Here is a 21,875-nt window from a genome sequence, read left to right on the forward strand (position 1 = left end):
TCCACGTGCAACATTTGCATAGTACCTGTGTGATGAGTGGTGCTCGTCACATGCCTTTGAGCACCTCGTGTTTTTTTGCATGTGATCTACCCACCTCTCTCTCTCCCAGCTTACCTAAACACTTTAACCGCCCCAAAACTGGGGTGGTTAAAGCACTGCCTTTCTTGCCATCTGTATTTTCCTCCTTCCCACCCAAGACTTTTCCCCTTCACATTTCCAGCACGTCCTGGTGACCAGTGTTAACTCTGCAACGATGTCATCCTGGTAGTCCAAAACCAGGAGCAAATATTGCTGCTGCTTTGGGCTCGGCTGTCCCGCGGTGCCCAGCGCCCTCCCGTCGGCTCCCCGCACCGCTTCTGCCACCGTTTCACACGGTCCCTCGGTCAGACGAGGATGAGGCTCTTTAGGGCTGGGGCTTTTCAGAAAGCACAAAGCTTTGTAGTTTAGTTCTGTCCTCAGGTCTCTCTGAAGAGCAACCTCCGGGTTTCCTGCAGCATCTCACGTGTCTCTAGAAAGAAACCATTTATTTAAAAGAGCCACAGTGTGCAAAAATACGCTGTGGTGCAGAGAGCGATCTTAAAATAACTGATGTCCAAACATGGTCGTTCAAGGGACAAAAAAACCTGAGCCTGAGGGTAGCAAGCAGTGCAAGTGGTTAAGCCAGGAGTCTTCTTTTCCAGCAGCGCGATCCCAAAATGTGAATCCGTCCTAACGAGGGCACCAACTATTTCGTGGCACCGTGTCGCAAACCCCTCTTGCTGCCGAATCCACCTGCAGTATTTTTGATGGCAGACGGCAAGACAGCCCCGCGGGGCAAAGGCTTTTGAGACTGATTCGGGGCTGCTCGGAGGCACCTGCGTCCGCACGGCCGGATCTGCTCCCCTGCCGCCGAGCTGCGCCGGGATGGGAAAACACAGGTAACGCAGAGAGCTCAGCCCAGAAAAGGGGGGCGCACGGGGCCACCTCGCCCCGTTCTGCCCCGAGCGGGGGAAGGAGGCACGGGAGAAGGAAGGGCTTCGGGTTTTTTTTGCCCCAAGCGCGTGGGGCAAAAAAGCAGCAGCTTACGGTGGCGGTTTTTATTCCGGCGGCTGTGTGAGGGGCTGAGCTCGCGCGGGGAAGGCTGGTGTCGCCGAGGCCGGGCGCTGACTCGTGCTCTCGTTCCAGGAATGGCTCGTAATTTCCAGGTTTCTGCGCCAACCCGGTCATAAAAGCAAATGCTATCCCGGCGTTTCCTTAAGCAGGAGCGTCGCGCGTGCTGCTCGCCTGAGATTTATGTGGCCTGAGTGGCGTATTTAGATTCTGCTGATTCTCAGCTTTTCTTTTGATATAAAATGGCCCAGCAGCCCCCGTCGCTCCGGAGGTCTTTCCTGTCCACACTCTTGTAACAGGCCCTCAGGACATACGTGGTATTTGGCTTCACGCCGTAGATGGGGGGGAACAGATTTGGCTACCATCTCGGGCTCTTGCTAGGAAAGCGGAAAAAATATATATATATATTTAAATGACTTCCATGCCTCTCCTTGAGGGAATCCTTCCTCCCCTGCCTCGCTGCTCTGCTCAGAGAAAAATCTGGGTTTCACGTTTCCTGCCCGCAGCCCGGGACCGTGCGGTTTCTGGCTCCTGCAGCCCGGTGCGTCTGGAGGCCAGGTTTGCCGGTGCCTCCCCTCCCGGCCGGCTCTGCCCCCCTCAGCCCAGCACGAGCCCGCGGGTTTGGACTGTGAACGTCTCCATTTAGGCGAAGCCCGGGCCGCAGGAGAAATGGGTTTTGCCATTTGAGTTGGCAGTGCTAGGGGAAAAACATTTGCCCACTACAGGGGCACCCTTTATAGGGAGATAACCGCTTTGTGTATAATAATATATAATTAGCAAGGATTAGCCGTGCTCTAGCCTAATTGACGGAGGCCATAAACGTTGTTCAGCGCACTGCCAGTGCAGGAATTAGAGCATCATTAATTGCAGCCTAATCCTGCCGTGGGCTTCCCTTTACTGCATCCTTGGGCATGTCAAATCACCTTTGCGCCTCAGTTTCCCCTCCTGTAAAATGCAGCTGAGGGCATTTTATCCACCTGAACAGGGAGCTTTGCCCTGCAATACCTGCAGCTATGCAGCAGTTAGGTGTTTAAGCAGGTAGGGCTAATACATGAGCCCACCAGCCGCTGCTTTACTCTGCAGCGTGGTCACCAGCATGAGCAGGTTCATCCATGCTCAGGCACTATTAAGTCACTAACCGGTGCTGCAGTCACTTAAAGCAGCAAGCCGAATTCAATACTTACTCTGTGCTGCATGGAGGAGCAAGCATTTGTGTGGCTGCAGTCAGCCGGGTTGGAGAACTCCCAAGCCTCTTTCCCTCCCTTTGTCCCTTCTTGGCTTCCTTCCTCAGTTCCTCCTCTGCTCCATCCCTCAGTTCCTGCTGCACGCTCCGCTCCGGCGCTCCTCTGAGCCGTCGTGTGCGAACGTACCTTCGGAGGAAAGGTGTCCTCCCACTCTGCAGCGGGCACGGTTGTGCCCTGGGCACGTCCGGAAACCTTGTTCGAACAACCAGGGCTCCCGGGGAGCGTGCAAGGTATCTGCGATAGCTCCTTGTTCTAACATCGCTCGTTCCAGGGCCGATCCAAGGAGACCTTTCATGTTACAGGGCTGCCAGGAAAGCAAATGAGATCTAGGAGGTTGGGTTCTTTGTGGAGAAAGCTTTGAAGGGTGTCTTAAAAAGAAGATAAATGCTGAGATGCTGTGCGCTCTTTTACGAAGGGTGAGGAAAGGGTCTTGTCTACTCCCTTACTCTTTCGCCCAATTAATTTGCAGTAAGATAAAGCTCCTCTTAGCCATGCTTGCTGATGGGGAAGGGAAAAAAGCTGGTATCTTCCAAACAAGTGGATTTACCTTTCAGAAGCTAGAGTCAAAAGCTTTGATAGGGATGATTTCGCACTGTCTCTCCCAGTGCTCCTCAGGTCCCCGCCACGACCCCGTCCCAGCAGGGCTCACAGTGCAGGCAGCAGAAGAGACCAGCAGGCTGCCACTTACCTGTGGAAGATGCCCCCGGTCTCTTTTTTTGCTTGGTGCAGGTCCAGCCTCAGGTCCAAATGAATTTGTTACTCCTCAAACAGAAGCCAAGCATGGGCAAGCATTTGTCATTGTTTCTCTTACCAAGTGCAGCCAGGTAGGGAGGCCAGAGCCTTGTGGCTTGTGGTTAAAGCAATGGCCGGCTCATAGGTCTGCAATTCTGCTTGGCGCTAGCTGGCATGCCGAGCGGGCTAGCTGACTTCAAACCCCTTGAAATACAGTCTCCGTTCAGGTGTCTCTGGGGCCTTAGGTCAGTTATGGCTCAAGCGTTCACAAACGCAGCCTCTCCGGAGGGAGCTTTGTGCTGGGCCAGGGTGGGCTGGGAAGGGTAACATCAGCACAGGTACCTGAGCTGTTGTCTTCACACTGAGGAAACCCTTTCAGACTAAAAGGAAAGATGAGGATCTGAGTGGTGGCTCCCATTGTGCTGCACTTCTCCAGCCTGATGCCTTTGAGATAGCTGGTTCCTTTTTTACAGAGGAAACATTAAATCAAGGAGGCACCCAATCTGGAGGAAAGGGTCTTCCTTTTTCCTTTTCTTTTCATATTGGCCCCAGCCCATAAATTTCTTTCAGCAAAAGAGTACACAAAGCAAATGTTCTTAGGAGAACCTGCAAATATCTAATGCAATTTAGAGTTCAATACTTCAGACAAATTTTGGGTGCTTCTTTGGCTTTTAGTGTCCAGAAAAAAGGTATTTAGCAGATCCACATAACCACATACCACCACTGTTTTAGGATGAAGATCTGAATAAACACAAAATCCTAGGTGTCCCACTGCATTATCTGTCTTCAAGTGACTCTGGAGGCAAGAGTGCTGACCACAATTTATCAAAAGACACTTCCTATGGTATAACAGACTTCAATTCCCACAACCGCTAATAAGTGTTTCACTCATCCCCCTATTTGGCTCTCTATTCTGAGAGGTTGAGATCAGAAAATGGTTTGTGAACAGACAGTACTTTTATTGCCTACCAGTAGAGAAAGACTGTGCCTGTCACAGCCTTAATAATGGGGAGTATGTGGAGAACAAGATAACTTGTGGCACTAAAGAAATCAGAGTAGAAAATGAAAGGTCAGATTTCCAGTGTTTAATAACTAGTTTATTTCTGGTTCTGTCTTTTTGTCATTTAAATTTGTTTACACATTCATTCTGAAGTATTTGTTCCTTTTGGAGGAAAACAGCTGTTAAAAGGAGTATTTTACTTACCAGCTCATTGTATTTAGAAATTTCATTTCAAGGTTTTTTTTTTTCATGTTACAGTACCAACAAGCACCATATTTAAATCATGAATGAGGTATACAGATGTTTGAATGAGCTATTCATTAAATAGCAAAGAGGCATTAGATAGCACCTACATTCCAGGGCCTTTTGATTTTCATCACAGAGCTTCAGAAAATGCCCACAATTGTTAGGTCACTGAGGCTACGGAATGATGGCTGGCAAGTTACTGAAACCCATTTTGTGTTTAACTTTGGAAAGGGTAGCAAAGGAAAGGATACAGCAAAGGGAAATTAGAGGGCTTGGCTAAACAGCCACCTCTTGCCCCCATTCAGAACCCAGCTGCAGCAAATACAGCTAATTTAGGGCTAAGAAGAGTATGCAGTTATCCACTGGCAATCTCCTCACTTGGAATAATCACCCTGAATTCCCAGTATTTCTACTACCACAGCACAGAGCTGCTCCTTTATGCTTACGCCTGAAGATCCAGATCAGGAACGGAGCCAAACTGAGGTATGACAAACTGTGGTAGAAGTCAGAAACGTGTGAGTCAGCAAAGGTAGCTTTGTAGCAGGAAAATATACAGCATAGTATAAGAAACTTCTCTTGCAAGAAGCGCACATAGATTTCTACCAAGTCAGATTTACAGCACCACTTTCAGCATCACTGGCTCCTGCCTTCTGTGGCCCTGTTCATATGGCGGTGCCAAGTGAGCTGCACTGTCAGCACTTCTGCTCTCCTAAGACAGAAAGGGTTCCCAGTTCTGCAGAGATGTAGGCACATGAAGTTCTCACTCGGCATCACGCACGCTGCCTCACTTTTTATGGCTCTGTACAAATGCAGGGACAGTGAGTGTGCCACTCTTGACTTCTGCTCGGATTTCAGGTTTGTGCTTTAATGAGAAGACAAGAGCTCGCATCATTCGGCGATATGGTCCGTTAATGAGACGGGAAGAGAGATGAAAAGCTTCCCGCTCAATATTTTCAGCCAGTGGGTGATCAATCTGAAAATACCAGAGTATAATATTAGATCTTTACATTTAATAAGGAGACCAACCAATTGAAATCAGAGTTTGGTGCTTTTCAGACTTTCTTCATCAATCAGCTTAGATTCAAGGAAATCTACTTCCCATCACAAGTGAAACAGGAAGAGCAATTTAATTCCACCCTAGCAATTAAGGAACAAGGCAGTGTGGTCAGTAGCAGGGAACACATTCTTGTCTCCAGCTGGGTGGCAGTACTTTGCCATCACAACAGGAAACTAATCTGCAACTAGCTTTGGGGATCAAGTTCAACTGCAGTTATAAGCTGCAATGCACTGTCTCCATAAAGCTTACTTTTGATCTTGCTGATATAAAGCACCTTGGATACTATTTTAAACTCAATTCTAACAGCAACCCTAAGACATGCCAAACACTTGGCAACTCTGCCTGGTGCTATAAAGGGAAATGTGGGCTCTGTGTTTGTGAAAGGAGGTGTAATTAAGAATGCAGAAAAGGGATTTGCTAAATGTTAATTATGTAGTTATTGCTTCAACATGCGCCAAACCTGTAATTTAGCACAGCTCAGAAAAAAAATCCCCTGCCCATCAAGAGAGGGTTTTAATTTCAGTTCTGCCTTTTTGGATTGGGAATCTCCCAAGCTTTTGCATAAAGGAAATTCCAGCATGACAACTAGTATTCTTACAAGTCGTTTGCCCTCTTTTACTCTCTTTTGCTACCCCTCACTTAATTTGCCCCGCTGCTGGGCTGTACTAGAAGCTCTTTTGTATTCATTCAACCCTGTTCTTCCTTCCTCTTTCTATCAGCCTTTCCCAGGTGTCCCCACCTTCCATTCACTGGGCCTCTGTGCCTTTCTTGCTTATATATGCTGTTCATCCTGCTAATGTAAACTATTTGCACATATGATGGTAGCTGCAAGCCAGGGGAGCAGTTCCTCACCACACCTTCAGATGCTTCCCCCTGTTCAGAGGGGATTCTGCCTGGTCTTGCCTTACCCAATACCACTGCTTTAGGGTGATACCATATCCCTCATGTTCCATAGCTTCAGACTTCATCACTACGCATAGATACACTTCCCAAAAACTGGACTTGACCAGCCTGGGAAAGGTCAGCTCTCCATAAAATCATTCTGAGACCTTCCCACAGCAACCCATCCTTTTGCTCTGCCTCAGTCTAGAAGGACTAGAAGTTAAAGAGGTTGTTTTCATGGCTAACACATAGCTTTTTAACTTTGCTCTGAAACTCCTGAGTGCCTACCACTTGACTTGCCATTTAAAGAATAATTAATGAATAAACTAAATGATAATTATTACAGTGTTTCATAGAGCAAGCAAACTGATCATTAAGCCTTACAGCAAATCCTGTTTGTTTATGTAAAGATACCAGAGGGATCTGGTATTTAGCACCACTTTATATACTGTCAACTCTGCCTCTATGTTTTTGCAATAGATTTCAATTTTCAAATGCTTAATTATTTAAATACAAAACATCTTAAATGTCCCAGTGTTGCTTCTGCAGCTGATAAGTAGCAAAGAAAACTGTATTTCTACCAAATTCTTTCTTCTCTTATACAGCCTAGCTACAGTAGATATGCAACTGTCTCATTTGCTTGTTATGTAAATGAGAGCAATATACACCTCACTTAAAATAAACATGTTCACTTGGTCAAGAAAAAAAAATCTACTTTGAAAACAAAGCTCCTTATAAACAGACATGCAGAGAATCACAGAAAACAGAAAGAGGTCCTGTATCTTTGTCCCTACCCTGCAGGCAGGATCAGCTTTATCATAACTACGTCTGAAAAAGGTTTGTCTAACTTGTTCTCACAGGAAGTTAACTCTTTTAGCTAAGGACAAATGGCCCTGAACACTACCTCTAGATCCAGAGCTTTGCAAAGCAGCTTCCGTGCATTCTTTCTGAAAACCTCAGTCTTGGGATCACTCCTGACTTCTATTGAGGGTTTGTTTGAATGGTCTTTGATGAAAGTACGCCACTCCGTGTAAACATCCTTTGCAAGGCTGGCCACATCGTGATCTGAATGTTTGCGCATCTTATTTACTGTGTGACCTGGAAAACAGCAACAGCTCATTCAGCCTTGGGAGGTAGACAAAAATAAGAGACACAAGTGAAGTTACAGTGGAGCTAAAGTAGCCATACACATTTGTAATTCAGGCACTGTCAGCAAAATAACCAAAGCACAGGCACAAATATAAGTATGAAACCACTAGGAGCAAACCCTGCTTATTCATTGACTTCTGCAGTGATTCCTGAAGAGCACTGATGAGGCCATGTCTGGAGTACTGCATCCAGTTCTGGGCTCTCCAGCACAGGAGAGAGATGGAGCTACTAGAGCAAGTCCTGCAAAGGGCAACTAAGACAATTATGGCACTGGAGCATGTGTCGTGAGGAGAGGCTGAGGGTGCCTGGAGTAGGCTCAAGGGGGAACCTTATCAATGTGTATAAATACCTGAAGGGAGGGTGTAAAGACGATTGAGCCAGACTCTTTTCAGTGGTGCCCAGTGACAGGACAAAAGGCAACGGGCACAAACTGAAACACAAGAAGTTCCATCTGAATATAAAAAAGAAAAAAAAAACTTTTTTACTTTGAGGAAGACTGAGCACTGTAGCAGTGTACCCAAAGAGGTTGTGGAGCCTCCATCCTTGAAGATATTCATAGCCCAGTGGGACACAGTCCTGGATAACCTGCTCTAGCTGGCCGTGCTTGAGCAGGGGAGTTGGACTAGACGATCTCCAGAGGTCCTTTCCAACCTCAACCTTTCTGTGATTTTTGCCTGAGCAGTTACCAAGCAATCGAGTTATTCATGTGAAAGTTACTAAGATGTGGAGAGACACTTAAATAACACAGGGCTACATACATTTCTAGACAGATACTACATCTGATGCAAATGTTGTAAGACTGGTCTACAAGGAACACTTTTTTTTTTTCCTTTAACTAAAAAACCCTTAAGGAAGCGGATGTGGCTAATGATGTTTATAAAATGAATGTGAGAACATCATGGTGCTTCCAAGCAGAATCTTTCCAACTGATGTAATTTGTTCAGCACACCAACACCCCAGGTACTACACCTGGGCCTGCCAGTGTGAAGTACCTTTCCTTTGAGAGGAGATAGAAAGGATCATTTTCCAACTGGGTATTTTTTCCAACTGGGTATTTTTCTGACCTACTGGGTGGTTCCACTAGCGGTGGTGTCTGACCAGCGGTAACACTACTGGCCAGAAGATGTCACTGTTGGTCTTCTGTGGCTTTCTTACAGCCCAGCCGTGTTCATAGTAGAATCAGTGAGGTTGGAAGGGACCTCTGGAGATCATCTAGTCCAACCCCCCTGCTCAGCAGGGTCTCCTAGAGCATGTTAGACAGGGTTGCAGCCAGGCGGGCCTTGAAGATCTCCAGAGAAGGAGACTCCACAACCTCTCTGGGCAACCTGTTCCAGTGCTCTGTCACTCTCACAGGGAAGAAATTCCCCCTCACGGTCAGGCAGAACTTCCTGTGCTTCAATTTCTGCCCACTGCCTCTTGTCCTGTCACATGGGACAACTGAAGAGTTTGGCCCTGTCCCCTTGACACCCTCCCTTCAGGTACTTACACACATTGATAAGATCCCCCCTGAGTCTTCTCTTCCCCAGGCTGAACAGGCCCAGCTCTCGCAGCCGTTCCTTGTAGGTCAGATGCTCCAGCCCTCTAATCATCTTCATAGCCCTACACTGGACCCTCTCCTACTGGAGAGAGTCTCTCTTGTACTGGGGAGCCCAGAACTGGGTGTTCAGGCAAGGACCAAGAAAAAAATCTCAGGAAAGGGCTAAACGAGCTAAAGATGGCAAACTAAATGATAATTTGGAAGTAAAAAGAAAGGGACAGACCCTATCTCACTTTCCAAGGCAAGGAGGGCTATTTGACTAGAGATCTAGCTGCTCTAATGGCAAACAAAGGCCAGAATGACCTTCTCTTGCTTCAAGGTACTTTGGATGCTCTGTGCCAGGTACAATCTTCATAGACAGGACCCATAGGCAGGGTCCATGTGGTCTCACATTATTCCTCTCCCCAAGTCCTGTGGAAAGTGGTCAGACAAAGGGCTGTGTTATGTGCCTGGAGCTGCCTGTCTGCTGGGGATTTTTCTGTGTTGGGATGCACTAAGCACTTCTGGACCATTACAAGGAGAGATCTTGCACATTTGGAGGACAGTCTAATACTCACACTCTAGATCAGACAACAAGATGTACCTATTTTTGTTGAAAGTAACACTTCCTTGGAAGGTATTTTCTTTTTCAGCTCCTCCAAAGCTTCAATCAGATTCTCTTTCGGTTGCCCTGGAAGCTCAAGCATAGATTTCCATCGTTTTATGTCTTCCACAACCACAACTCTCTGAAAAAGAAGAAAAAAGCCATTAGGAAAGTGAAATATTCTTGTTACAAATAAAGACATTGGCTTCTCCTCAGCTAATGGAACTGCTATAGATGCACGAATTATTGATTACAACACGAACCAGAGCACAGAATACATGACAGTCTGGAACGACGGGTATTTGCTTGAGATTAGCACCCTACTGCAATAAAGACAGAAGTAAGTAGAAGGCAAAGTAAGATACTTAATCTTGTTCTGCCAAACTCAGGCCACTTAACAGCAAATGTTTGTTAGAAGAGAAATGTTCTGGATTTAAGGAGTCTGTTGTATAAATGCCTCATAATAGAGAGGGGGATAAGATAGGGAAGCACCTAATTATATTGTCCTTAGCATCCTAGCAGAATGTGAACTTATTCAGATGGGTTTTAAAATTAAAGTAACGTCAGCAGAGAGAGAAATGAAGCGTTAGGAGCAGGAGCACAATCTCTAGCACACCTGCAATTTGCACATTTTTGTTTGAACTGTTTACAGCAGAATTGACCAGGAGAGGCTGCAAAACACGCAAGCATCGTTACATTTCACACGCGAGGCCCGGCACAGAGACTCAGCAACGGCCGGGCAGCCGGCGTGCTCAGCGCTCCCCCCTCTCCCTTTGGCCTCGCGTTAGCAGGCTCTCGGGTGCGGGCAGTTCGGTTTTGCGTGCTCGTGTTTCTATACGGAGGTAGCAAAGAGGGGCCCGGGTCACATGCAACCGGCCGCGCTCAAGCTGTAGGTAGCTCCAAGCAGACGCCGCCCCGCAGGGCGAGGCGGGAGGGCACCAGCCCGCCCCCCGCAGCCTCCGGCCGGGAAAAACCCCGCTCAGCCCAGCAGGCCGCTGCCCGCGAGGGCGCCGCGGCACCGCCGCGAGGCCCGAACCCCCGGCCGAGCGCGGCCAGGAGAGCGGCGCCAGCTCCGCCCGCCCGGTCACCTGCCTTGAGGGACTCGAGGGTGGCCTGCCGGCAGGCGCCGCGGCCGGGCGCGGCCCCGCGGGGGCGGGCGGCGGCGCAGGCGCCGCGCACCACGAAGCGCTCCATGGCCGCCCGGCTCCCCGCCGGAAGTCCCCGCCGCCGCCGCCCCGCCCTTTCCGCCGGGTGGGTCCAGCCCATCCCCCCGAGAACTACATCTCCCAGGAGGCGCCGCGCGAACTACATCTCCCAGGAGGCGCCGCGCCGCGGGGAGGCGGGCGAAGTCTCGCGAGACGCCAGGCCGCCCCGCCCCGCTCGGCCGGGGCGCTGCGGGAGGAGGAGGAGGAGGAGGAAGATGGCGGCGTGGCGGGGCGCTCTGCTCTGCCTGCCTCTCGCCGCGGTGCTCCTGGCCGGCGGCCGGGCCCGGGCGGCCGGGCCACCACCACCTCCGCCGCCGTCTCCGGGCTCCTCCGAGGCCTTCGACTCCGTGCTGGGCAACACGGCGTCGTGTCACCGCGCCTGCCAGCTGACCTACTCCCTGCACACCTACCCCAAGGTAGGGCCGGGCCGGGCCCGCGGGGCTCGGGTGTGCGGCGCTCGCCGGCCCGCAGCCCCCGTGCCCGGCTCGCCCGCAGGCCGCCGGGCTCCCCTCGGCGCGGGGAGGGGAGGGAGGCTCCTGGCGGCGGGCAGGCGCGGTGCCGGGGCGCTGCTGGGATAGACGGCGCCTCGAGGCAGGGGGCGATGCCGCCGTGCTGCGGCCCGGCCGGCGCGGGGCTTTGCTTCGGGGCCCTCTGGCTCGGCTGCTCCACCCCTCCGAGCTGGGAGCGCTGGGGCTTCCCGGGGGAGGCGCATTTCTCTTCGGAAATGTGCGCTGCTGCTAGCCAAAGAGACGCCACGTCGTCTTAAAAAATAAAAATAAATCCTCTTTGAAAGTATAGTTGTTTGGTTACTTGTGGGTTTGGGGTTCTTGTTTCTTTCTTTCTTTCTTTTTTTTTTTTTTTTCCTCCTGTTCCTGAATAGGCAACTGTAATTTGGCTTGGGCTGCTCTATATTTTAGAGCACTAAAACAGGATAGTGTCCAACACAGACTAAAGAGCCTGAGCTGGGACACCAGTGTGATGCTTAAGTTTTAGAGGATGAAGCATAAAAGATGGCAGATGAGTAGCTTGACAGAACCTTCAACCTATATTTTGATACACTTGCACAGAGAAATTTTTCCCTTGTGGTGAAGAGCATAGAGAAATAGCCTCTAATGGCAGGTTAACTTCCTGCTCTACAGTTCGTTGTCAGTTCAAAGCTTTGTACAGTTCTGAGCTATTGGTTTGAATTTGGAAAGATCCATTGACTGTTTCAAAAATCTCACCTTCCATGGTTCAGTTCTTGGCAAAATATCTTATTCTCTGTTGCAGCTATTTAACAGCTTGAATTATAGATGATGAGAACTTTTATACCACCTTTGAGATTTCATATGAGGGTCACAGGCAGTAATAGGGGAAAAAATGATAGCAACAGTAGTATTAGGTAATAGGGCTTTGTTTTCGTATAAAACTCTAAACTGGATTTTGTGACTCAGTAGCTGATACTGGTATTTCCACAGAGGGGAGTAACAGGGAGTTGTGTGCAATTAAATTAAACTTGGATCTGCTCATAGTATACATTTTCATGCTTACGTACAGCAGTAGGAGAAAGAACAAAATTTGAAAATTAAATTAGGAATAAACATTATCCTAAAATGTTTCCTTGCTATTTTGGAGAAATTTTCTCATTTTTGTTATAAAATCCTTTCAAGTTTTTTTTTTTTTTTTTTTTTTTTTTTTAACAGTACCCTTCAAACTCTATGTTGTGTTTTTGGAGCTGTCAAATGATACAGCCATCTCTTCCATTTAATTTAGTCTTTTGTTCCACAAAATTACCAGTTAAATTGGAGGAAATTGTTTTAATTGCCATTGAAAAGCAAGACAAACATTGAGACCTGGGTGCAAGAGTACAATAGAAGAATATCTGCTAAAGTTAAACCATTATGGGTATTAATATATGTAATGTGTTTTCTGCAACATAGCTGTCTTAGCTCTAGCAACACTGACAAGATGGCTAAGTTTTAATCTATGTTCACAGTTTGCTACTTTTCTATCTTAAGAAGCATGTGAGAGAGCATTCAGAGAAACATAATGGCCAGTTTGTTTACTGTGGATCGCACAGTTAAGGTGTGGTATGTTTATCTTATAATATATGAATTCAGAGCCTTTTTTGCATGTGTAAAGGAACTGACTGCAATCATCTGAGTCATTACGTAGGTAATAGGTTTGATGGATTTGATTTTGCTGAGTGATTGCTAATAGGAGCACTCGCATAAAGCGGGCAGTCATTAGTCCTGCAAGGTGAGGAGCACCGTATGTGGGAAGTGCGTCTCCCTCCCTTTGGTACGGTGGATAGAAGAAGTACTAGGTATAGATTTTCTGTACTGGCAAAACCTCAATGTTTTTTGTAGTTACTCTGAGGAATTACTTCCCCTTTCAGTTCAATATAATAAATAAAAATGCATGTTTGTGGAACTAGTTTGGCAAGTAACCAGTTAACAGAATACTGGTAGAGTAGTGCATCAGAAGATAATTATTTTAACAACTCTGTTGTAGTTCTAGTTAGAGTGTAGTAGATACATGACAGCATGTTGATAAATTTGTCTTTGGTTTGCTCCTCACCTGTTGGATTCTGATATTAAACTTTTGAGAGGAGGACTTTCGACTTCTTGTATGATTAAATGAAGATTGTTGGAGAATATCAGTAAGTCTTTTGCAGCCAGTATCTCTTATTTTTAAAAACATCAGCTTTTCAGAAGCGCAGTTTAACTTTGAGTTGTAGGAGGCCTGAATGTACAAAATATTTTGCTGTTCAGGGTCTCCCCACTGCAGAATAATGAGCTGTCTTCAAAATAAAGAAGTCCATAGTTATCTTGCAGTGCTAAAGAGCTGTAATTTGGTTTTGTTTCATGTCATCCAGAGTGTCATGTTTAGCTGGCTGTTGGGAAGGATGGTGATAGGGTGATGCTCTAGTGGATAACTTCCTATAATTCTTCCCCACAGCCACTCCCACCCCCACCACAAAAGAAAGAAGGATTATTTGTTTCTTGACATTTTATTCTTGAGTGGAGGAATGTGAGTCTTTTCTTGTCCCTTCCCAGGAAGAGGAACTGTATGCGTGCCAGCGAGGCTGCAGACTCTTTTCTATTTGTCAGTTTGTGGATGATGGCATCGATTTGAATCGGACCAAACTGGAATGTGACTCTGGTAAGACTTCAGTACTTCTTCAACATCGTATAGCATATAAACATATGAAGGGAAGAATAAAACGTTAGGATGTTGTCAGGTTGGTGGGATTATTTCTGTGGTTTTCTTGTTTTTGTTTTTTGGCAAGTTCTCAGACATCGTGTACAGGATATAAAAATCTTTATGGAAATTTTCTGCTTTGTGGGAGTTTCTCCTTACCTGATAACTTAGTGTTGTGATCTTACTGTGTTTTTTAAATACCATCAGTTGATGTAAGTAAATTAGAAATATTTAATTTTACTATTTAAAAAAAGTCATAGAAGGCAAAAAGTCTGAACAAAATAACTTACCAAGTTAACATTTTTCTTTCTATTATTCCATGCAACATCAGTCCCATTTCCTTTCCTAGCAAACTTGTTATAAAAGTCTAAAGGTAAATAAATCAGCTGGTGTAAAAACACAGTTCTTGAAGTACTATGTCTCATAACTTGTAGACTAGGCTACATCCTGTTTATTTACAACTATATAGTTGAGAATGAGGTGCATGTTTTGTTTGAAATCATTGTGAAATACTTGTGACTAATTCTCTCAGATTATCTATCTTGGAGCGAAAATCCCTTAAGAAAGATGAAGTTTGTTGTAGACTAGCTATTTTGCAGTCATACAGAACTTTGATCCAGTAATACTGAGACAGTTAGTTAACACTTATTCAGAACGTAAGTGGTACCTAACAGCCCAAAGCAGGAAAGCTGGTATCTTTCTCCTCTCTATTTCAAATACAATTAAGCACCAAGTCAGCATGAAAGAGAGGCTTTTGCTCTCAGTAATTCATGAAAGCAGGAAGACAGGTGGCTAGCTCAGAGAGCTGATGGAAAGTTTGTAGGTAGAAAGCCTGACGTGCAAAGATGCTGATGTGATACAAAGCTGCATTAAATACTTTAGAAATGGGCTAATGCTCCAATTTGTCATACACTGTGTGGAGCTGTGATACAGCATGTCAATCTAGTTGTCAAACCACACATGAGGGAGTGCCATAAAAAGGGTAATACAGCAATAGACCAAATGTAGGGGTAATTGAACAGTTGCTTACGCTCTGGTTTAACTCTTCTTTCTGAGGCTGTTGTCTTTTGCGGGCTTATGTTCTGTAATCTGTTACATTGGTTGGTGCCCTGACTAATTATTCCGTGCTTGGCAAGATACTTTCTGGCTGATCTGCTCAGCGCTGTCTTCTGATGTTTCTTTATGAATACTAGCTCTAGTTTGGTGGCAGTTTTACCACAGAATTGCTGTTCAGGTGCTATGAACTGAATACTCGGATGTTTAACTGCTGATGCCATGCTTCTCGCCAGGATTTTCCATGTCTGTAGCCTTCCTGATGGTACAGTTACTCATTTTCCTCTCCTGTGGGAAGACTGGAAGAACTACTGTCCTCTGTATTTCCACTTAATTTGAGTTGTCAGTTCTGGTAATGCTGTAACATCATCCATCCGCTAGCTTTAGCGTTCTGGAGAAGACCTATTGCCATGTATTGTCTGCCCAATTTCTCCGTGTGTAAACTGTAAATAACTCAGGTTTCTTGGTCTTTGTGGTCTCTAATGAACAAGTGTTAGATGATATTTGTAAAACAAATAAAAATTGGCTTCATTTTTGATTAAAAATTGCTCAGTTAGGCTTTCAGTGCAGTTTTTGTACTCATCACACTAGTAGGAGAGCCCTCTCTTGTTTTGCTATGATATCATAAGTTCTGCTGTTATTTCAAAGGGATTTGATGGACTGATGGTGCATCTGTTAAGTTCTTCTTAGGATCTCAGCTCTGTTATCTGAGGTAAAATTCATATTTCATGTGATATGTGCAGCAAAAACTATAGTAGTAATGGGAGGATGAAACAACACTTGTATCCCTGAATTCATCCAGAGTAATACTTCTAAACAGTTGCTGTGATTCCATTTAGATTTCAAATACATTGTCTGTCTGAGCTCTGATCACTTCGCCTTCCCTAGTCCAAAGTGCAAGTGCTACGCTTGGAGTGATAGCTGCATCTTTCTCTACAAATGGGATTGTCAGTCTTCAACCTGCTGCTTTGTTCCTGATCCAAGTTATACTAAAAATGTTTTTCTTAACTAAGATACAGAAATTAGCTTCTCATTTGAGGAATCTTCTTCCTTGCAGCCTGTACTGAAGCATACTCCCAATCTGATGAACAATATGCTTGCCATCTTGGATGCCAGAACCAATTGCCATTTGCTGAGTTAAGGCAAGAGCAAGTAAGTAGATGACATGTTTTTCAAACACCACCTACTTGTTTTCTGCTCAGTGTGTCTTCTCTATTTTAAATTTGATCTAATGGAAGTCTTCCTAAGGAGTGAAATTTAGGTATGAGGTGAAGAAGAAAATGACTTCTGTTTTTGTCTTGTAAAAACAAATGGAAAAACCTTAATGTTGTGTTTGCAGTTAATGTCCCTGATGCCAAGAATTCATCTCCTCTTTCCTCTGACACTGGTGAGATCATTCTGGAGTGACATGATGGATTCAGCTCAGAGCTTCATAACATCCTCATGGACATTCTACCTTCAAGCAGATGATGGCAAAATTGTCATATTCCAGGTGCTTGCCTTTTTCATTGAGATTAAAGTGTCTTGGATGCCAAATGTTTAATTCTGCTCCTTCCAGTCCCATAACAGACTGTGGAGCACTTTCAGGAGTGTTTATTTTTTCTATTAGTATTTCACTGCCTTTTACGGCCAGTGCAGGAAAAACAAACAAACAAACAAAACCTTACATGAATGGTGCAGGCTGTCTTCCCTATTAATTCTGAAAATGTGAACGATCGAGATTGATTGAAGCTTGTAAGCAGAATCTCCTAACTCCTTATTTTGTTTTAGTCAAAGCCAGAAGTACAGTATGTTCCACAGCTTGATCAGGAAACTGGAGATACAAGAGAATCCTTGTCACTGAGTAAAACAGCCTGTAAGTTGTTTTTTGTGCTTTGGAAGAACAAATGCAAATGTTTCATGCCATGCGAAGAAAAAAAATGAAGCTGCATGTGGCACATGAAGGCAAATGTTTTGGAAAGCTAAAATGTAAATATGTTTGTCATATATAAGCTGCCCTGTGCACACTTCCACAAAGTCTGTGACAGAATCCAAACTGTACTGGAGATAGAAACATGCAAGCTAGAGCCATTTTAAAATCTTCCTTTTATGCTTCCTGTATAGACAAGCTACATAAAGCTGGAATCTTCTCTTTCTTTAATTGCTTTCCTGACAACTGTTTCTGCTGTTGTATTTCAGTAGACCTACATCCAGGAAGTTCACAGACACACCGAGGACTTTTTGAAGAGCGAGAAAATGATAGCTTTTTCAAGTGTCTTTCCACGTATGTGTATTCTAGTGTGTAAAAGCCTAATATGGAGGATAATAGTTCTTTGTACATGTGTACGATGGCACAGTTGCAAGAACTCCAAGTGCTAGAAAGTCTTCTAGCTTCAAGAAACCTAGCACTTTGTAGTGGATGTTAAAATGGTGTATCTGACTACTTGTTATTGCTGCTTTTCCATACTAGCCTCATGTTATTTGTAGACTGTGCTGCCAACTTTCATTCTCTTTTCCATTCTGTTGAACATAATATTGATAATTTCCTATACTGGTGTTTTTGAGTGTTCTGTGAACTATTTGATTAGTTCTGTGTTTTGCCTGTTCTTTAGCTCTTGGCTATGTTTCAGAGCAAAACATTTGTGTTTTGTGTTATATTCTGAGACTGTCTGATATGAAAGACATTGGTTTGTCTCATTTCTAGACTAAAAATACCCAGTATTTTATACATATGTGTGTGTGTGTATGTATGTATATATACATATATATATATATATAAAAAAATATATTAAAAGTATATATAGATAGGTATAGTATATGTAATACCAAAATTTTAAGCCTTGCAGAGATGGGTATCTTGGTTCCTCTTCCCCTTCCTCACTGATGACTTTCTGCATTAAGGATTAGTGAATCACACCCTAAGTATATAGCAGAAAAATCTGGTTTTGAAATTTTGAGTGGGAAGAAACTTAAGGCCCAATAAACATAATTCAAATGGTTTTTTTAGTGTCTTTCATGTGCCAGATAATAAGTAGGCATTAGGAGTTAGGCTGATTACTCAGGAATCTGAAGTGGGTTATGTAGCTGGAAGAGCTAGAGAGTAGTGAATCAGCAGGAAATGCAGTCAGAATTGAGCAGAACTTTGTAGAGAGTCCATTCTGATGTATTCAGTATATTAAATTTAGTAACATTCTTTCCATTTCAGAAATTCCAGTTGGATTTTAACCACTACACTTGTCCTCTCAGTGTTGGTGCTGCTCTGGATTTGTTGTGCAACTGTTGCTACAGCTGTAGAGCAGTATGTTCCATCTGAGGTAGCTGTATTTTATGACTTACAGTGTTTTGTGTTTATCCATTATATTACTTATATGTTACAACTGTCTAGAGAGCAAGAAATGGTGGTGGGGGCCTCAACTGGAAAGGGTTTTTTATTCTGCAGCTGCTGCTAGCAAGCTAAGTTTGTTTAAATGATGGCTTTTATACCATTAAGAACAATTCTTGTTTGCATAATTAACTCAAATTATGATTTTATAGCTGAACAAATATTACTCATTTGGTTGCTGATAGGAGATCTGAGTCTTACTCAGGCAGCTGAGATGCAGTGTCTTTTTGGTTTTGTAGTGCTGCCCGTCTCTTGACAACCTTCAGATTATGCTTAACAGATGGAGTGTTTCTAGTGCCTCTGGGAGTAAAGCTATGGCAAGGGTTGCATGGTGCAGGTGGATGCCAGTGTGGTTTTAATCCAGGAGGATGACTAGTGGAAGTAGAAGTGACAAGATGGACGGGTGAACACAGAGAGCCTGATCAGAGGGGAGCTGGTTAAACTAGTGTCCTCAGTGCTCAGAGAGATTCCTGCACTTCTCAAATAAGCGAGATTTAGTGTGTTCAAACTAAAGGAGCTGGTACATAAGCATTGTATTTATTGTTCTGGCAGATCTGATGCCTTCTTGGACTCGAGTCAAGTTTCAAACATGAATTTCAGATGTTATGAAAAGTTTGGATTAGCTTATGTTGTGTTCCAGCTTTCAAAACTAAGTGTAGAGTTACATAATGAAAGCATTTTAGCCTTGATACCAAACATCTTTATCTTAAAGTAACTTGTTTAAATATTTCAGAAGCTGAGCATCTATGGAGACTTGGAATACATGAATGAACAAAAAATGAACAGATATCCATCCTCTGCACTTGTTGTGGTTAGATGCAAGACTGAGGAACACGAAGAAGCAGGACCTCTTCCTACAAAAGTTAATTTGGCTCAGTCAGCAATCTAAAGTCTTCGTTGGATTAAATAGACTAATTCTAACAGTGGTAGCAACTCCTGATTGTGGTGGTTCTTCAGATAAGAAGCTTAGCAACCAGTCTTTAAATGCAAATAAAGCTACAGAATCAACGAACATCATGGGATTTTGTTTTCAACTAGCAGTGAAGATTCAGACATCTTGAATTTGTTTTCAGACATAATCACTTTTCACTGGTGTTTGCTATGTGTCTTTTTGCTTACAAAATCTGTAAGCATGCTTCCCATACTTTTGCCATGACACTTTCAAACTTGTGTGTTTTAGGATGTAATGTGTACGTTCAGAGTTAACTTTGTAAAGGTATAAAAAATTCTAAGTAGGCAGGAGATACTCTTTTTTTTTTAGTATTGCACTTTCCGTTGTAGTTAAAAGAAAATATTATAAAACTATCTGCTGGGGGTTTTATTTGTACCTGTTAATGCCCATGCACAAACAACCCTTTCTCCAGAAATAGAAATATATTTTTTCTATGGTGTGGCAATATCCAAGATGCAAAGCATTTGTGAGGTGAGGTACTATAGGTTAGCACTCGGTTTGTCAAAAGTGGGAACTTTTAATAAAACTTGTGGACATATCTTTTCACATATGTAGAACATAACATGGTTATGGTTAATTATTCTGTCAGACTTTAGCCTTCAAGTCTTTAATTGCTTGTAAAGTTAGAGCTTGTGTTTTCTGAAGAGGTTCTTCCTTCTGTTTTTGATTAACTATTCTAGTCTTGTAACTTCATTTGCAGAAACGGGTTGATTTCTGAGAAATGAGAACAGACAAATAAAATTGACTGTATGTAAAATGTTGACTGTATAGCTTTTTGCTATGGTTAGTTATTGACCACAGAATGTTTGATGGGAAAGCCTGTCTAGCATTCCTCTCATAGGCAATGTGACCTCATTTTGCTATGCAAGTCAGTCGTATGACAACAGCTAACAGCATCCCCCATATACTTGATACATTTTTTGCAGTTCTTTAATAAGATTAGTGTGTGCTAGCTCCCATAGCATTCACAGTTTGGGGACTTGTGTTTTGCTGTAATGTCTCTGTAAGTGTTTGAAAGCTGGCTCAAATTTGTGATCCCCAACTCACTGTCATGGCAATACTTTGTTGATTATAGAAAATTCCTTTGTAGGTTTGGGTGGGAACTGGTGAGAATTGTACTTCAGAGATTCTGGAGTATACAGTATATTGTTCTGTTACTGTTAAAACTATTTCAATAATCATGCTTAATTTGGCTATAATGCTCATGGTTGTGTAACTACAGATGATGGACCCTTGCAGGGTCCATTGAGCTGGAATGTACATTAAGTGACCTATATAGTGCTGCTAAAAACTGCAGCCTAGATACACTTGAGCAGTTTTCTGTCAATAATGTTTAAGAGCATTGCAAGATCTTTTTAACCAGTATTGTGTCCAAATGCAGAAATTACAACTTGAAGTCTTTAATGATTGTTGAATTCTGGATGTTAAATTGTTTTCCAGTGTGACAGCATCGTGTCCCAGAAATGTGGGTGTCAGCAGCCATTGACAGGTATCTGTGTGTAGCTAGCGTTATTGCAAAGGCCTCAAACATGCATGTTGTAGTGGAAATTGACTGTACGATGTTTTCAGGGCACTGTTCACTTGCATGATAGTGATGTGTCTGCAGTAGTAATTCAGTCGAGACGTTCATTTCTGCTCACATACTAAAAATGTCACTGTACAATTCCACTGCAGTACAGAATGCCAATGTTCTGCTTCAAGCAGTATCAAGTGCAACTTATGCAATGGATGTTCAAAAATTACTTTGTAAGTATGGGCTATCCTTTAGTGATTATTACTGGTATTTGTTGCACTAATTTATTGCCCTTCCAGAAGAGACTTTAGCAATCCTCCCTTTTTTTTTCCCCCCCTTAACTGTATTACTAATATTGTAAATGTTTTTGGAGTCTGCTGAATTTTTTTTATTGTTAAAATGAAGTTGCAGGAGGAGCATTTTATCGCTTCATTAAAACCTTGCTATTTGCCTGTTTTAAAAGTGTACAATAGAGCTTTTGTTACGTTGATGACTTGACTTTCGTGAATAAGAAGCTTTCCTTTTTTTTTCCAAAATGGTTGATTTAAAGTACTACTTGAATTCCTAGGTTTGGATTAAACAACTTCTGCTTTTATATGGAGTTGTTTCTGCCTACACCTTTACACCAAAGGGAGAAAGCTCAACAAATGGATCTAAAAGTTTTATGTCTTTTGTTCACAGTATAATGACATTTCAGCTAAGTAGTAAGTACAGGGAAGGCAGTGATTCAGTAATGTGCTGTTAGGTCACAGGGAACTGTTCAGATGCCTGTAGCAGTCTGTCACTTGGTGCTACTGTTTCCCGAATGAGCCAGAAGCTGAAGAATTTTGGAGGTTTTGTAGTTGTTAGCTCTTGTAAAACTACTTACCTTTAGTAAGATCAGGTACTGCTTATGCTGCAATAATAGAACCGTTTCTAATGATTTCTAATCTAAACAGAATATTTAAACTGTCTTGACACTTCACAACATAAATTGATCTGTTCATTTTTTAAAAAATGTTCAACTTCCTGAAATCTTCATTTTCTAAGGCTGCAATTTGTGTTTGATCTCTGCCCACAGGCCACTGTTTAAATGAAGGGCGTGAAAGT

The 21,875-nt window shown here is 43.7% G+C and overlaps 2 protein-coding genes across 3 annotated transcripts; one reads left to right on the plus strand and one right to left on the minus strand.

Annotated features, from left to right (window-relative positions):
- Positions 1 to 4,152: 4,152 nt before the first annotated feature.
- On the minus strand, positions 4,153 to 10,713 carry TCEANC2 (transcription elongation factor A N-terminal and central domain containing 2). Its single transcript, XM_062581588.1, has 4 exons — positions 10,699 to 10,713; positions 9,520 to 9,661; positions 7,155 to 7,348; positions 4,153 to 5,284 (listed from the first exon to the last, which is right to left on the minus strand). The coding sequence occupies exons 1-4, from the start codon at positions 10,711 to 10,713 to the stop codon at positions 5,096 to 5,098; spliced, it is 540 nt and encodes a 179-aa protein (XP_062437572.1). The 3' UTR covers positions 4,153 to 5,095.
- A 179-nt stretch (positions 10,714 to 10,892) lies between these two features.
- TMEM59 (transmembrane protein 59) lies at positions 10,893 to 20,030 on the plus strand. 2 transcript variants are annotated; one of them, XM_062581039.1, is made up of 8 exons: positions 10,893 to 11,140; positions 13,763 to 13,868; positions 16,018 to 16,112; positions 16,300 to 16,452; positions 16,731 to 16,815; positions 17,142 to 17,223; positions 18,145 to 18,253; positions 19,055 to 20,030. In XM_062581039.1, exons 1-8 carry the CDS (start codon positions 10,940 to 10,942, stop codon positions 19,208 to 19,210), a joined length of 987 nt encoding a protein of 328 aa, XP_062437023.1. In that variant the 5' UTR covers positions 10,893 to 10,939; the 3' UTR covers positions 19,211 to 20,030. The 2 variants fall into 2 exon arrangements, with proteins under 2 accessions (XP_062437023.1, XP_062437022.1); XM_062581038.1 differs by having other exon boundaries at positions 10,895 to 11,140; positions 17,139 to 17,223.
- The last annotated feature ends 1,845 nt before the right edge of the window (positions 20,031 to 21,875 follow it).

This window comes from Rhea pennata, chromosome 8 (genome assembly GCF_028389875.1).
Source record: "Rhea pennata isolate bPtePen1 chromosome 8, bPtePen1.pri, whole genome shotgun sequence".
Classification (NCBI taxonomy): domain Eukaryota; kingdom Metazoa; phylum Chordata; class Aves; order Rheiformes; family Rheidae; genus Rhea; species Rhea pennata.